Source organism: Mauremys reevesii, linkage group 24 (assembly GCF_016161935.1).
Source record: "Mauremys reevesii isolate NIE-2019 linkage group 24, ASM1616193v1, whole genome shotgun sequence".
In the NCBI taxonomy this organism is placed as follows: Eukaryota; Metazoa; Chordata; order Testudines; family Geoemydidae; genus Mauremys; species Mauremys reevesii.
Window position 1 is genome coordinate 21,882,041 of NC_052646.1, and position 15,161 is coordinate 21,897,201.

Genomic DNA, 15,161 nt, shown 5'->3' on the forward strand with positions numbered 1-15,161 from the left:
AGCCACTGCTGTTCCCCAGTATATTCCTCTCTTCCCTGCAGCATCTCTCCACTCTGCTCCCCCTCCCCACTGGGAGCCCCAGCGTTCATCAGCATTTATAGCTGCACCCGCTCTCCATTTCCCCCGCCCCACCCACCCCCTGGCTGGGGAGAGCAGAGCCCACCCCCTTGTGCCCCCCTTAGGGGCTGTGAGGGAGCCTCAGGGGGAAGGGGGAGGCTTATGCAGGAAGCCCAGATGGCTCATCCAGAGCAAGCCCCCCCATTGCTATAACCGCGGGGGGGGGGTCCCCAGGGCAGCAGGAGGCTGTTTCCCTGGGGTTGGCAGGAAGCAACTGGGCCAACCCATTGATTGTGGGGGAGGCAACATTGCTGGGGGGCGGGAGGGGGAAAGCGATAAGGAGTGACAGAGCCTGGGCTCCCCTCCCACAGCTCTGCCGGTGCCCCTCACTCCTGACCCGCAGCCCCCTGCTAGCCCAGCTCTGGGCTCCCCCCGCAGCTCTGCCGGTGCCCCTCACTCCTGACCCGCAGCCCCCTGCTAGCCCAGCCCTGGGCTCCCCCCGCAGCTCTGCCGGTGCCCCTCACTCCCGACCCGCAGCCCCCTGCTAGCCCAGCCCTGGGCTCCCCCCGCAGCTCTGCCAGGGCCCCTCACTCCCGACCCACAGCCCCCTGCTAGCCCAGCCATGGGCTCCCCCCGCAGCTCTGCCAGGGCCCCTCACTCCTGACCCGCAGCCCTCCCCCTGCTCCTGTTTTGTGGGGCTGGTGCTTGACTGGGTTTATGAGCCTGTTAATGACTTTGCTCTGTTTGTTGCTGACGGCAGCCTCCTGGCAGCCCATTAAATCTGCCTGGCTCATTAGCCAGCCTTGTGCCCACGTGCCCATACCCCCATCTCCCCCCCTTCCCACAGGTTGCTCTGGCTCTATGCCGGGGGGCTGCAGTGTTGGGGTGTCTGTGCTGTATATTGGTGAGGGGGCCATGCCAGCTGGTGGGGCTGGGTGTCCTTTACTGGGCGGGGCATGTGCCCTGTGCCGGGATTGGGGGGGAAATACTAGGTGGGTACCCTGTGGGGGCAGGGAGCCATAACCAGGGGTGGGGAGGGGATGCTGGGTGTCTCGTGGATTTGTCAGCAGGGTCTGGATGAGCTCGCCCCTAGCTGGGGGAGCAGGGTCAGGCCCTACCCGTGTTTGCACTGATGCTGGCTCTGCCTGGTGAGCCCACACGTTGGCCAAAGGATCTTGCAGGTTACAAGTCGCGCTACGTTTCAGAGTGGAGCCGTTAGTCTGGATCAGCAACAACAACAAGGAGCCCTTGTGGCACCTTAGAGACTAACACATTTATTTGGGCATAAGCTTTCGTGGGCTGGAACCCACTTCATCGGATGCATGGAGTGAAAATTCAGTAGGCAGGTATGAATACACAGCACCTGAAACGATGGGCGCTGCCTCACCAAGTCGGGGGTCAGTGCGAACGAGGCCAATTCACTCAGGGTGGATGTGGCCCATTCCCAACAGCTGACAAGGGGTGAGTGGGAAAAGTCGCGCTAGGCGGCCGTGCCAGGGTCATGGTGTGGTGTTATCCTGATTGTACAGCCCAGGGCAGCCTGCCCGACTGTGGGGAAGGGGTCACCCTAGATCAATGGTCCCCAGTGTGGGGCACGCCCACCTAGGGGGTGCGGAGGAACGGTCAAAGGGCACAGCAGGGCCAGGGCCAGCCCCCACAGGGGTCAGGGAAGGGGAGCCACCCAGGTGTGCTCAGGCGCCACCCCGTGCCGAGGCCTCAGCCCCCAGCCCTGGCCCCTGGGGCGCATGGGCAGATTACATGACAGGTAAGGGGCTGTTTGGGGACCACTGCCCAGCCTGAGCCCCACTTGCTAGCCGGCGGGGGTGGGGGTGGGGGGTAGTGGCCTGCCTAAAGCTGTCTAGGTGCTGTTCGAGTTTCTCCTCGCTGGTGTCCCAAGGCCAGAGCTGGCTAGAGGCCATGGAGATCTGTTGTTTCTGGCTGGCGATTGCTAGAGGTGAGTCGCTGACGCTGACCAGGCCTGGGGTCGGACAGGCAGGGCTTAGCCCTGGTGTGGGGCCAGCGCTGACACGAAGGCCGACGCCCAGGCTGTGCTGGCAGTGAGGTTCCTGCCAGCCGGTGTGGGCGCTGAGCTGCAATCCCTGCAGACCTGGGATCAACAGTTCGCCCTCCGAACATGGCGTCGCAGAGACCATGAGCACCCCGGCAGCAGGGAAATGCAGCAGAGGGAGTTGCAAACAGCTGGGTGAGGAGGTGCACAGCGACCAGAGACACTGCGTGATGCCCCCCGCTTTCTGGGGTCGCAGGCACACCCCTGTGAACACCCCCCTGACCTCTGGGTTTCTCCACTAGCCAAGGACAGCAGTGGTGAGTGTGTGTGAAAGGGGCAATCGCTCATCAGCCTTGCCCACCACAAGGTGGGAAACTGAGGCACAGGACCCTGCCCAACACACTGCGGGGCTGGGTTTGTGTAGTGATGCCTGCGTTTCACCTGCTGGTGTGGAGTTTTCCCTAACGCTGGGGTCCCGGCGCCTTTGAACGGAAGTTCTTTGTTGTGCATGTGAGGGAACGTGCGGCTGCAGTGCTGCCAGGGGGGTGCACACGTGTCCCAGGTTACTGGCTGGGGGCTTGAGCCGGGTCAGTGCTGGATGGGTAAGAGGAGCCCTAGTTACTGACCGGGCCCTGTTGCTGCCAATGCTGCGTGGCAGGAGGTTACAGAATTTTTATGGGGAATTCCCGCCCACTCTGGGCTTTGGGGTGCCTGTTCCTGCCTCCTCTGCAGGGCCCCCCTTCCAAGGCACAGGGGCTGTCCTGTCCCCTGTTCCTCCCGCGGGAGACTGGCTGGCACAGGCGACAATCCAGGCCCATTTGTGGCGGCTGCATCCGGAGCCGCACATGGGGTCAAAGGGCAAATCACTGAGCCAGCACAAGGAAATGAGCAGCCTCCCCCCCTCCTTCCAGCCCTGCTAAACAACTTCAGCCCACTCCCCTCCTAGGAGGGGGTGTTAAACCCAGGAGTCCTGGCTCCCAGCCCCCCCCTGCCCTAACCACTAGACCCCGCTCCCCTCCCAGAGCCGGGGAGAGAACCCAGGAGTCCTGGCTCCCAGCCTCCCCTGCTCTAACCCACCAGCCCCCACTCCCCTCCTGGAGCAGGGAGAGAACCCAGGAGTCCTGGCTCCCAGCCTCCCCTGCTCTAACCCACCAGCCCCCACTCCCCTCCTGGAGCAGGGAGAGAACCCAGGAGTCCTGGCTCCCAGCCCCCCTGCTCTAACCCAGCAGCCCCACTCCGCCTCCCAGGGCAGGAGAGAACCCAGGAGTCCTGGCTTCCCAGCCTGATCAGACAGAAAATGTGAAACATTGGGATGGGGTTGGGGGGTAATAGAAGCCTATGTAAGAAAAAGACCCAAAAATTGGGACTGTCCACATGTCTGGATTTTGTAGGGTCACCCTACCTGGCTCCCAGCCCCCACTCCCCTCCCAGGGCCGGGGAGAGAACCCAGGAATCCTGGCTCCCAGCCCCCCTGCTCTAACCCACTAGCCCCCACTCCCCTCCTGGAGCAGGGAGAGAACCCAGGAGTCCTGGCTCCCAGCCCCCCTGCTCTAACCCAGCAGCCCCCACTCCCCTCCCAGGGCTGGGGTGAGAACCCAGGATTCCTGGCTTTAGGGTGATCAGACAGAAAATGTGAAAAATTGGGACGGGGTTTGGGGGTAATAGAAGCCTATGTAAGAAAAAGACCCAAAAATTGGGACTGTCCACATGTCTGGATTTTGTAGGGTCATCCTACCTGGCCCCCAGGCCCCCTGCTCTAACCACCAGCCCCCACTCCCCTCCCAGAGCCAGGAGAACTGCTCTAACCACCAGCCCCCACTCCCCTCCCAGAGCCGAGGAGAGAACCCAGGAGTCCTGGCTCCCAGGCCCCCACCCCCCTCTTGAAGATGGGCGGGTAAAACAGAACCCAGGAGTCCTGATGCTCTTTTTCCAGTGCTGCTCCCAGCTGATGCGGCGCTAACCGGCAGCTAATGCTTTAATTTCCTTCTCTGCCGTGGGAGGATGCGGCTGGGCGAAGCCTCCTCTGCATTCCCCTCATCCCCCCACCCCCTCGCTAGCCCATGACATCGGCGCCCCGAGGGGGCCGGGCTCCCAGGCTGGGCAGCAGCTGGGGGGCGGGGGGAACTGGGCTGCATCAGAAATAACCCAGGCTCTCAGGTGCCTGGCTCCAGCAGGATGCCTGGTGCCCTGCCCCATGCACTTCGCCCCCTGAGCTGTCGGCCTAGGGGGTGACCACTCAGGAGCCCAGTTATCCACAGCCTGAGATCGGCTACACAGACCCTCCTGCCCCCGCCCTGGCCGAGATCGGGGCCCCAGTCGCACCGGGTGCTGCACAGCCCAGGGCCAGCGCCTGGCACAGAGCGAGGGGGCAGGCGTGTGGGACAGAAACTAGATTGGCCCAGCTGCCCCCTCAGCAGTTGGCAACCCCCCCCCCACTAGTTCCTTGGGCCCCCAGGACAGGTGAAGCTGGGTGTGCAGCTGGCATCGGCCAGCCCTGCCTCACTGACTTTTAGTACCGGGCGCAGCAGGGGGACAACTGCTTGTGGGGAGGGGGAGCTGGGCACAGAAAGGTCAGCCCTAGGGGCTGCAGCACAGATCAGACACACACATGCCAAGGGGGGCTGGGCCTAGTGCTTAGACCGGGGGAGGGGTGGTTGGGAGCCAGGACTCCTGGGTTCTATCGGGGCTCTGGGAGGGGAGTGGGGTCTAGTGGGTTAGAGCAGGAGGGGCTGGGAGCCAGGACTCCTGGGTTCTCTCCCTGGGGAGAAAACCCAGCCCACATGGTGCTGCCTGGTCCCTGCATGTAGCTGCTGAGGTTTCCATAGCATGGGCTCCCCAGGGACAGGGGTGGGGGAGGAAATGCCTTTTCCAGCCCCTCTGCCAGGAAAACGGGGACTTGTGCAGGACAAAATCCCACAGGCGCCCCTTAGCCAACCTCCTTCCAGCCGCCCGCCCGCCCGGTGGAAAGCCCCTGGCCCTTGCCACACTCCCTGCCCAGCTTAGCCGACTGGCTTTGGCCACAGCCCAACCTGCAGCCTTGTGTCGTCCTGGCCCTATCGGCATCTCTCAGCCCTCAGGGGCCCCAGTGTACCGGGGGGGGGGGTGCAAACCTGCCCAGCAGGGCTGCAAGAAAGGGCCATGTCCCCCCTGCCTACAGCCATTGCCCCTCCGCCCCTTGGCTCATGCTGGCTGGCGCTGCTCTAAACGATGGCAGAAAGTTTACATGCGCCCTGCATCCAGGCAGAGGTTAGCACAGGTTGGTGGTGGGGGTGTGTACTGGCCTGTCCTTGCACCTGCTTCAGGCCGTTCCCGCTCCCCTGATGCCCCCCCCACGCAAGCCCGCTCCTGATGCCCCCACGCAAGCCCGCTCCCCTGATGCCCCCCCATGCAAGCCTGCTCCCCTGATGCCCCCCTCATGCTGTTCCCACTCATTCCGTGCCCGTCTCACTCCCGCGGTGCCGGCCTCGCACCGTTCCCGTTCCCACTCCCTGGTTTAAATGGCTTCGCTTTTCAGCGGTTCTGCAACTGCAAGCAAACCCCCAGCGCCCGTGAGGCCCAGAGCCTAAAATCCCCCACCGCATCCCCCCTGCTTGGGAAATCCCCCTCGCTGGCCCAGGAGCAGGGGCAGAGGCATCCTCTGTTTACACCCCCCCCCCAAGCACAGGGAGTTCAAAGGGGCACAGCGCCAGGTGGGGGGGGGGGTCGGGGGCAGGAAATGCCTCTCCGGGCAGGAGAGGAAGCGCGGTACAGACAGGAGCCAGGTGGGGGGAGGCGTTACAATCTTTAATACCTAGCCTCAGTGTAAAGTCGGGGGGGGGGCAGCAGGCAGAACAATGGGGGGGGGGCACACTGGAGCTGCAGGGGGGTAGGGTGACCAGATGTCCTGATATTCGGGGGTTTGTCTTACCTAGCTGCCTATCACCCCCTGCCCCCCCTTGCTTGCTGGTCACCCTATGTGGGGGGCTTGGGGACTAGACAGACCAGCCCCAGGGGATGGGGGAAAATTCACCCCACTGGAGTCCCCACCCCTAGGGCTCTTCCTGGGAGGGCGGGTGGCTGCTCAGAGGATGCTGCCCCCTGCTGGCGGGCTGGGAAAAGGGGGGCCTAGGCTCCTAGCCCCATCCCCTTCTGGTGGAGCTGTGAGGGTCCCCCTGAGACAGGGGGACAAGGGTGCTGGGATGGGGCATCGTCAGGCCGGGAATGATGGGGGGGCTGGATAATCCTGGTGTGGGGAGGGCCTGTGCTCCCCCCATGGTGGCCCCTAGGGCTGGAGGCAGGAAAGAGCCATAAATAGCCCCCAGTTGGGTTCAAGGGGGGGAGGGGTCAGCACAATGGACTGCAGCTCCGCAAGGTGGGGGGATGGGGCATGGCCCCCATGGCTGCAGCAGGGGCCCAGGTCTTTCATTGGGGGAGGGGCCCAGGCTCTGGGCGCCATGGGAGCAGGACGGTGGAGGTCTGGGGGACCCCATGAAGGGGTTAGTAGAGCTGGGCTCCTGGGGAGGGCACCCCTTCTCAGGGCTTCCCCAGTTCCCCCCCCAGCTCTACTGCCCCCAACAGACATTGCAGTAAAATAAACACCAGTGTCACGACTAGAGAAGGTCCTGGGGGGGCACAGAAAGGAACAGACCCCTTGGGGGGCAGCAGAACCACCCCCAAAACGCTGCTGAACAAACAAGTCTCGTAAAAAAAACATTCACAACCAGAGACAAATGCAATATGGCGGGGGGGGGGGTTGTAGGTGCTGGGGGGACACAGGGAAGGGCAGAGATGGGGGAGGGATGTGTTCTGGGGTACCAATGCTGGAGGTGAGGGAGGGAAGGCGATGAGGGGCTGCTACCATGAGTGGTTGGACCCTAGGGGCATGTGCTGTGGGTAAGGGGGGGCCTGAGGGTGCCAGTGCTGGGGGGTTGCAGGGGATGTGGGTCAGGAGGTGCTGTGGGAGGGTTGGATGGAACGTGCCCGCCTGGCCCTGACCCCCATAACTGGGGACAGGTGAGGGTCTCCCCTTTCTCCAGATGCTGTGGGGAGCAGGGAATCCATGCGAGTGGAGCCCATAGGGGGACAGTGTGCTGGGGGGCAGGGGAGTCCATGGGGGACAGGAGGGAGCCCCCCATGGCAGCTGAAAAGGTCTCTTGATATAAACCAGGCATTGAAACAAAAAGAACTCGGGGGATGGAGTAAATGCCCCCCGCAGCCCCTGGGGGGAAACAGAGGGGACAAAATCCATCTCTCCCAGCCGGCTGCCGTCCCAGCCTCCTCTTCCTCCGGGGGGGGTTCCCAGTACAGCCATCTGCTGGGGCAGGGCTCAGCACTGGGGGAGGAGGGGAGAATCACACACTGCCCCCATGTCCCAAACCCATCCCCCACCGGCAGCCTCCACCCCACCCCAGCCAGTCACAACCCCACTCTCCTTCTCCGCCTCCCCCCTTAGAGGACAGTGACCCCCAACTCCGCCAGGGTCTCCACCCCAGCGCCCCAAGGGAGGGTCTCCCCCATCCTCCCCTCCATCTCCAAAGCCGCAGGCCCCCCACCGCCCATCCAGGGCCCTTCACCCATTTCACCTCATTCTGCCCCCAGCAGCGCCCCCCAGCTCACCTCGTGACCCCCGTCGCCCCCCCCACCGCCCCCGCTCGGGCTCAGCAGCCCCGTCTGCTCGTTCCGTTTGTCCGTCTTCATCTCCACAGCCGGGTCCTCCGCGCCGCCCTCCTTGGGTGTCCTGCGGGATGGAGGGGGGTGAACCCCGCGGGGTGCAGACAGACAGATGGGGGACAAGGGAAACAGAGGGGGTGGGCATGGGGGGGCCTCACACAGGGATTTCTGCCACCCCCCAGGCAGGAGGAGGGGAAGGAGAGGAAGGTTCTCGATCTCTTCTCCCGCGCTGCATGCAGTCGAGGGGGGGGTGTTTTGGTTGGGGTTGTGGGAGTTGGGGGGGTCACTCACAGTGATCTCTTCTCCCCCGCCCCACAGGGCAGGTGCCCCCGCGCTGCATGCAGTCGAGGGGGGAGGGGTGTTTTGGTTGGGGGGGTTGTGGGAGTTTGGGGGGGTCACTCACAGTGATCTCTTCTCCCCCGCCCCACAGGGCAGGTGCCCCCGGCGCTGCATGCAGTCGAGGGGGGAGGGGTGTTTTGGTTGGGGGGGGTTGGGGGTCACCACAGTGATCTCTTCTCCCGCCCACAGGGCAGGTGTCCCCGGCGCTGCATGCAGTCGAGGGGGAGGTGTTTTGGTTGGGGTTGTGGGAGTTGGGGGTCACCACAGTGATCTCTTCTCCCCCGCCCCACAGGGCAGGTGTCCCCGGCGCTGCATGCAGTCGAGGAGGGGTGTTTTGGTTGGGGGTTGTGGGAGTTGGGGGGGTCACTCACAGTGATCTCTTCTCCCGCCCCACAGGGCAGGTGTCCCCGCGCTGCATGCAGTCGAGGGGAGGGGTGTTTTGGTTGGGGTTGTGGGAGTTGGGGGTCACCACAGTGATCTCTTCTCCCGCCCCCCAGGGCTGGTGCCCCGGCGCTGCATGCAGTCGAGGGGGGAGGGGTGTTTTGGTTGGGGTTGTGGAGTTGGGGGTCACTCACAGTGATCTCTTCTCCCCCGCCCCACAGGGCAGGTGACCCCGCGCAGCATGCATTAGAGGGGGGGGGGGTGTTTTGGGTGGGGGGGGTTGTGGGAGTTGGGGGGGTCACTCACAGTGATCTCTTCTCCCCGCCCACAGGGCAGGTGTCCCCGCGCTGCATGCAGTCGAGGGGAGGGTGTTTTTGGTTGGGGGTTGTGGGAGTTGGGGGTCACTCACAGTGATCTCTTCTCCCCCGCCCCACAGGGCAGGTGTCCCCGGCGCTGCATGCAGTCGAGGGGGGAGGGGGGTTTTGGGTGGGGGGGGTTGTGGGAGTTGGGGGGGTCACTCACTGTGATCTCTTCTCCCCCGCCCCACAGGGCAGGTGCCCCCGCGCTGCATGCAGTCGAGGGGAGGGGTGTTTTGGTTGGGGTTGTGGAGTTGGGGGTCACTCACAGTGATCTCTTCTCCCCCGCCCCACAGGGCAGGTGCCCCCGCGCTGCATGCAGTCGAGGGGGGAGGGGTGTTTTGGTTGGGGGGGTTGTGGGAGTTGCGGGGGGTCACTCACAGTGATCTCTTCTCCCCGCCCCACAGGGCAGGTGTCCCGGCGCTGCATGCAGTCGAGGGGAGGGGTGTTTTGGTTGGGGGTTGTGGGAGTTGGGGTCACTCACAGTGATCTCTTCTCCCCGCCCCGGCAGGTGCCCCCGCGCTGCATGCAGTCGAGGGGGGAGGGGTGTTTTGGTTGGGGGGGGTTGTGGGAGTTGGGGGTCACTCACAGTGATCTCTTCTCCCCCGCCCCACAGGGCAGGTGCCCCGCGCTGCATGCAGTCGAGGGGAGGGTGTTTTGGTTGGGGTTGTGGGAGTTGGGGGTCACTCACAGTGATCTCTTCTCCCCGCCCCACAGGGCAGGTGTCCCCGGCGCTGCATGCAGTCGAGGGGAGGGGTGTTTGGTTGGGGTTGTGGGGAGTTGGGGGGGTCACTCACAGTGATCTCTTCTCCCCGCCCCACAGGGCAGGTGTCCCGGCGCTGCATGCAGTCGAGGGGAGGGGTGTTTTGGTTGGGGGTTGTGGGAGTTGGGGTCACTCACAGTGATCTCTTCTCCCCCGCCCCACAGGGCAGGTGTCCCCGGCGCTGCATGCAGTCGAGGGGGGAGGGGTGTTTTGGTTGGGGGGGGTTGTGGGAGTTGGGGTCACTCACAGTGATCTCTTCTCCCCGCCCCACAGGGCCGGTGCCCCCGCGCTGCATGCCGTCGAGGGGGGAGGGGTGGTGTGGTTGGGGGGGGTGGTGGGAGTGGGGGGGGTCACTCACAGTGATCTCTTCTCCCCCGCCCCACACGGCAGGTGTCCCCGGCGCTGCATGCAGTCGAGGGGGGAGGGGTGTTTTGGTTGGGGGGGGTTGTGGGAGTTGGGGGGGGTCACTCACAGTGATCTCTTCTCCCCCGCCCCACAGGGCAGGTGCCCCCGCGCTGCATGCAGTCGAGGGGAGGGGTGTTTGGTTGGGGGTTGTGGGAGTTGGGGGTCACTCACAGTGATCTCTTCTCCCCGCCCCACAGGGCAGGTGCCCCCGCGCTGCATGCAGTCGAGGGGGGAGGGGTGTTTTGGTTGGGGGGGGTTGTGGGAGTTGGGGGGGTCACTCACAGTGATCTCTTCTCCCCCGCCCCACACGGCAGGTGTCCCCGGCGCTGCATGCAGTCGAGGGGGGAGGGGTGTTTTGGTTGGGGGGGTTGTGGGAGTTGGGGGGGTCACTCACAGTGATCTCTTCTCCCCCGCCCCACAGGGCAGGTGTCCCCGGCGCTGCATGCAGTCGAGGGGGGAGGGGTGTTTTGGTTGGGGGGGGTTGTGGGAGTTGGGGGGGTCACTCACAGTGATCTCTTCTCCCCCGCCCCACAGGGCAGGTGTCCCCGGCGCTGCATGCAGTCGAGGGAGGAGGTGTTTTGGTTGGGGTTGTGGGAGTTGGGGGTCACTCACAGTGATCTCTTCTCCCCCGCCCCACAGGGCAGGTGCCCCGGCGCTGCATGCAGTCGAGGGGGGAGGGGTGTTTTGGTTGGGGGGGTTGTGGGAGTTGCGGGGGGTCACTCACAGTGATCTCTTCTCCCCCGCCCCACAGGGCAGGTGCCCCGGCGCTGCATGCAGTCGAGGGGAGGGTGTTTTGGTTGGGGTTGTGGGAGTTGGGGGTCACTCACAGTGATCTCTTCTCCCCGCCCCACACGGCAGGTGCCCCCGCGCTGCATGCAGTCGAGGGGGGAGGGGTGTTTTGGTTGGGGGGGGTTGTGGGAGTTGGGGGGGTCACTCACAGTGATCTCTTCTCCCCCGCCCCACAGGGCAGGTGTCCCCGGCGCTGCATGCAGTAGAAGAAGCCGACGATGAGCAGGAGCAGCAGGACACAGACCACGACAGCCACAACCGCAGCGCCGCTGCCACCCTGGGGCTCAGGACCCCCCGCTGCAGGGAGAGAGGGGGTGGTGAGCCCGGACGCCTGGGTCCCTGTGATGGGGTGTCTGACCCAGGCTGGCAATGACAGGGGAGCCCAGTTAGCCCATTCTGACACCAGGAGGGAGACCCAGCTGGGGAGAAGCAGGCCAAGGAAGGCCTGAGGGCGGTGAGCAGGGGGCCGAAGGGAGGCGAGCGCAGCCTGCGACGGACGCTGGGACCAGGCCAAGGTAGGAGTCGCAGGGGGATCAGGCCTGGGGCTCCCTGACCACGCGTGTGAGGACGGTGGCTGGTGAGCCCAGATCGGGGTCACAGGCTTGGTCCTCCGGCCCCCCGACTTTGGGGTTTCGTTTGGACTCTGTTCCTGGGGAAGGAGCCAGGCGCCGAGTGCCCCGGCTGGACGGGGGGGTGATGGAGACGGACCAGGGTGCCCAGGTGCACAGCAGTGACTAAACTGTCTAGAGCCCCCCCCCCGGGGATCAGAGACCCTCACTGCAGGGAGACAAAGGGGTCCCGCCTTTGCCCCCGCCCACCTGGGCAGGTCTGGGCTTGGCACCCAATAGGGTTAATCCCCCCCCCCCACCAACACCCACCTGTCCGGAGCACAGGGTCCCCTGGGCAGCATGAACGAGAGGGAGAAGAAGGTTAGTGGGAGCAGGACCCCCAGAACCCCCTGGGGCTCCAGCACTGGGACTCCACCCCCATGGTGCCAGACACTGCCTGGGGGGCACAGCTGCTCCAGGCATCATCCCCCCCACCCAGCCCCATGGAAAAGGGGCACTCACCTGCCGGGGGGGAAGAGGAGGGAGTAGCTGCTGGGGGTTCTGCCATGGGAGGGAAAGACAGACAGACAGACAGGTCAGTGCCCAGATGGAGCGATGCCCCCACCTCCCAATTACCTCCTGCTCTGTGTCCCTGCTACCCCTTCCTGGCCGCCGGCCCAGTCCCCACCTACCTGCCCCCACTCAGATCTCCCCCCTGCAGCCCCAATCCCACCCCCCACTCACCGATTTCCAGGGTGAAGTGCTGCGTGGCCTCCCCGAACCGGTTCCTGGCCTGGCACCAGATCCCGGACTTGGCCAGCGCCGCCGTCACCTCCACCGTCACCTCGCTCGTCACCCGGTTCCCCGTGCCGCTCACCACCGGCTGAGGGGAGACGGGGCGGTGAGGGACCCTCTCCCAGCTCTGGACACGGCCCTGTGGGGTTCCTGCCACTCTGGGGGTGTCTGTGCTGCTTGCTGGCACCGGACCTGTGGATTCGCTGTTTCCAAGCCCCGAGCGTCACAGCTGCGCAGCCTTTCTGCCTCGGGGCTGCAGCGTAACCTGCGTCCACACTACGGGGCTTGGACCCTCACAGCCTCGGACTCACGAGGGGAGTCCTAGGACCTGGGTCCCAAGCACTCGCTGGCCCGAGTCAGACCAGTTTGTGTGTGGACAGAAGCAGGGGCTTGGGCTCAAACCTGTCACAGCCCGGGCTCAGTGGGCCATGTAGACACACCTTTGGGGGCAGGTACACATCCCCGCACCAGGGCGCCCAGATCCTCCCTGCTGCCCCCCAGCTCTAGGCACCTCCCCCAACTCCTCTGCCCCCCCAAGTGCCCCTCCCCTCTGGGGCTCTTCCTGCGCTGTCTGGCTGTTCGGGGCTCGGGGGCAGGGGAGGTGTCACTGGCAGTCACCCCAGGACAGAGCAGCAGATCTAGTCCCTGCCTCCAGCACATATGGCCGGGGGGGCTCGAATCGTGCTGCCTCACACGGCTGTGTGTGCAGCACAGGGGGCGTCACCCTCACACGTGCCCGCTGCACGAGGGCTCACTACAAACACCCCCGCACCAGGCCGAGAGCCGCTTCACAAGGCCTTTGCCGAGAGGCAGCGGGGGCTGGGGGGCCTGCGCTGCAGCAGTGAGACCCAGGTCCTGGGGGTGAGGGGGAAGGTCATGACCCCCGTGTGGCCACCCAGTGCTGCCCCCCTCCCCCCCAGTTCCCAGGCCCAGCTCAGTCACGAATGCTTGACTCCTCTGAAGCTGCCGACAGTGCAGCTGTCACTGGAGCAGCTGGGCCTTGGGGGGAGAGGGGAGCTCCCTGCCAGGGCGGGGAGCAGCCCAGGCTGGGTGGGGGGGTGCAGTGCAGGCATGCAGGAGGGGGCTGCTCTACAGCGACCTCCCCATCCTGTGCCCCCTTCCCCTCCCCACCACCCTGGGCCATGTGCCAAGACATCCCTGCAGCATCCAACTCCGCCCTCCCTAGGCCCCAGCCCCCTGAGCCCCCTGCTGCACCAGGTCCCCTCCCCCTGCCCCCTCACCTTCACCCCCAGCAGGCTCCAGCTGAGCTCTGGCTCAGGGTGTCCCACAGCGGAGCAGGTCAGCTGGATGTGCTGCCCCTCACCCGGGAGCCGGTGCTGGGTCGGGCGCGCCTCCATCTCCGGCTTCCCTGGGGAAGGGGCAAAGTCAGAGAAGGGGACATCCCCTGGACCCCACGTCAACTCTGCCCCCCCAGCTCCCTGCACCCAGGGACCCCCAGCTGGCCCCAGAGACATGCCCCCTGCTCCCCTGCCACTGCTCCTCCCCAGGTACCAGCCCCCAGCTGCCCTGGCACAGACCCCCTCCCATGCTGCCACCAGGCATCCCCCAGCCCCAATTCCTGGCCCCAGGGAGCCCCACCCTGCATCCCCAGGTTCCTGGACACCCCCCACCCTGCCCCTCTCCCTGGGCATCACTGCCCCCTGTCTCATAAGGGGACACCCCAGAGCCCTGCATCCCCCTAGCCTGGAATACCCCCCCCCCCCCGCCACGGTACTCAGCCACTCCAGGGCTCCCCAGGCACAGCCCCCTGCTGTATGGTTCTGAGCCAGGGCCTGTCCACCACCTCTGCCCTGTCACCCCCCGGGGGATACAGGACAACCAGCTTTGTCCGGCACAGCAGGGCAGGCGGGGGGCGAGGAGAGGCTAGAACTGATAGGTCGGAATGGACGAGTCTGCGCCCACAATGCTCCATGGCTGGACAGGGAGGATCAGAAGTGGCGGAGATGCCGGAGCACATGTCTGGAGGGTGGATTCTTGGTCTGATGCTCCTGCCCACGAGGGCTCTGCCAATGCTCGACGGTACCGGTCAACCCTCCGCATGTTCTCTGATGCTCTCACCCCCTGGGCTCCATCCTGTCCGTCAGGGGCATGAATAATCCAGCTCCTCAGTGCCTGGCTTTGCTGGCAAACGCCCCCATCCCCTGGTGTAGACGCAGCCGCGCCGCTGCCGGCATCACTAACGTCCTTGCAGGAGGTGGTGCGGTCCACACTGGGGGCTCTGCCCAGAGAGCGACGCAGCGCTAGCTGCCCTGCTGGAGACGAGGCCTTGGGACTTCGACGTTGATTTCAATAGGTCGTGCTGCGTACACCCTACAGATCTGCCACCCTAGCCCCTGTACTGCCACCCCATGCCCTGTCCCAGCTGGGAGGCACCGGGGGGAGCTCCATACCTTCCACGATAACCTGGACGGTCTGGTCCCGCTGCAGCCCTGGCACGCTGGGCACGGAGGCCTCGCAGGTGTAAGTGCCGGCCACGTGGTATGAGACCGACTGCAGGGTGTGGGTGCCACCGGGAGCCACTCGCTCCTTACCCTGCAATGAGAGCAGACACTAGGGGGCGCTGTGCTGCATGGAGCAGGGTGGGAGCTCAGTAGGGGGCGCTCTGCCCTGGCAGTCAGTGCTGGCTCCAATGCCCCCATATGGAACTAGGGGGGGCTGCATGGCAGGGAGTGGGATGGGGGCTCAGTAGGAGCAGGTTCCCCAAAATCAGCTATTATCCAGAAAAATCAGTTTGTGAGATTTCTGCCTCATTTCACCCCAGAGGTGGCTGCATCTCAGTGCCAGGCGAGGGATCCCTGTATAAACAGCCCCCACCCCCCACCCCAGAGGTGGCTGCTGGGGGGAGGGTCCTTGTATAAACAGGCCCCCCTGTAGGGCCTGCCGATGCCTAGTCAAGCCCTGGTGGATCTCACCTTCCTCCACACCAGTTTTGGGGGCTGGGAGCCCTGTCCGGAGCAGGTGAGTGTGACGTCTCCACCCAGGGGCACTGTCACTCGTCTGCCTGGGTGCAGGGTCAGGGGGTCCAGGTCTGTTGGGGGAGAGAGAGGGGC

The 15,161-nt window shown here is 65.1% G+C and overlaps 1 protein-coding gene across 2 annotated transcripts in view; it reads right to left on the reverse strand.

Moving 5' to 3' along the window:
• Positions 1-5,742: 5,742 nt before the first annotated feature.
• Positions 5,743-15,161, reverse strand: part of BCAM (basal cell adhesion molecule (Lutheran blood group)) — a 30,072-nt gene continuing 20,653 nt past the window's right edge. The window contains exons 9-16 of one of the 2 annotated variants that reach the window (XM_039513621.1): positions 15,024-15,139; positions 14,502-14,643; positions 13,332-13,459; positions 12,040-12,178; positions 11,818-11,856; positions 10,897-11,044; positions 7,661-7,781; positions 5,743-7,376 (exon numbers count right to left, since the gene is read on the reverse strand). In XM_039513621.1, coding sequence (XP_039369555.1) covers positions 7,371-7,376; positions 7,661-7,781; positions 10,897-11,044; positions 11,818-11,856; positions 12,040-12,178; positions 13,332-13,459; positions 14,502-14,643; positions 15,024-15,139 — 839 coding nt within the window. In that variant the 3' untranslated portion in view covers positions 5,743-7,370. The remainder of the gene's footprint in view (positions 7,377-7,660; positions 7,782-10,896; positions 11,045-11,817; positions 11,857-12,039; positions 12,179-13,331; positions 13,460-14,501; positions 14,644-15,023; positions 15,140-15,161) is intronic. The other variant, XM_039513622.1, reaches the window with a different exon arrangement.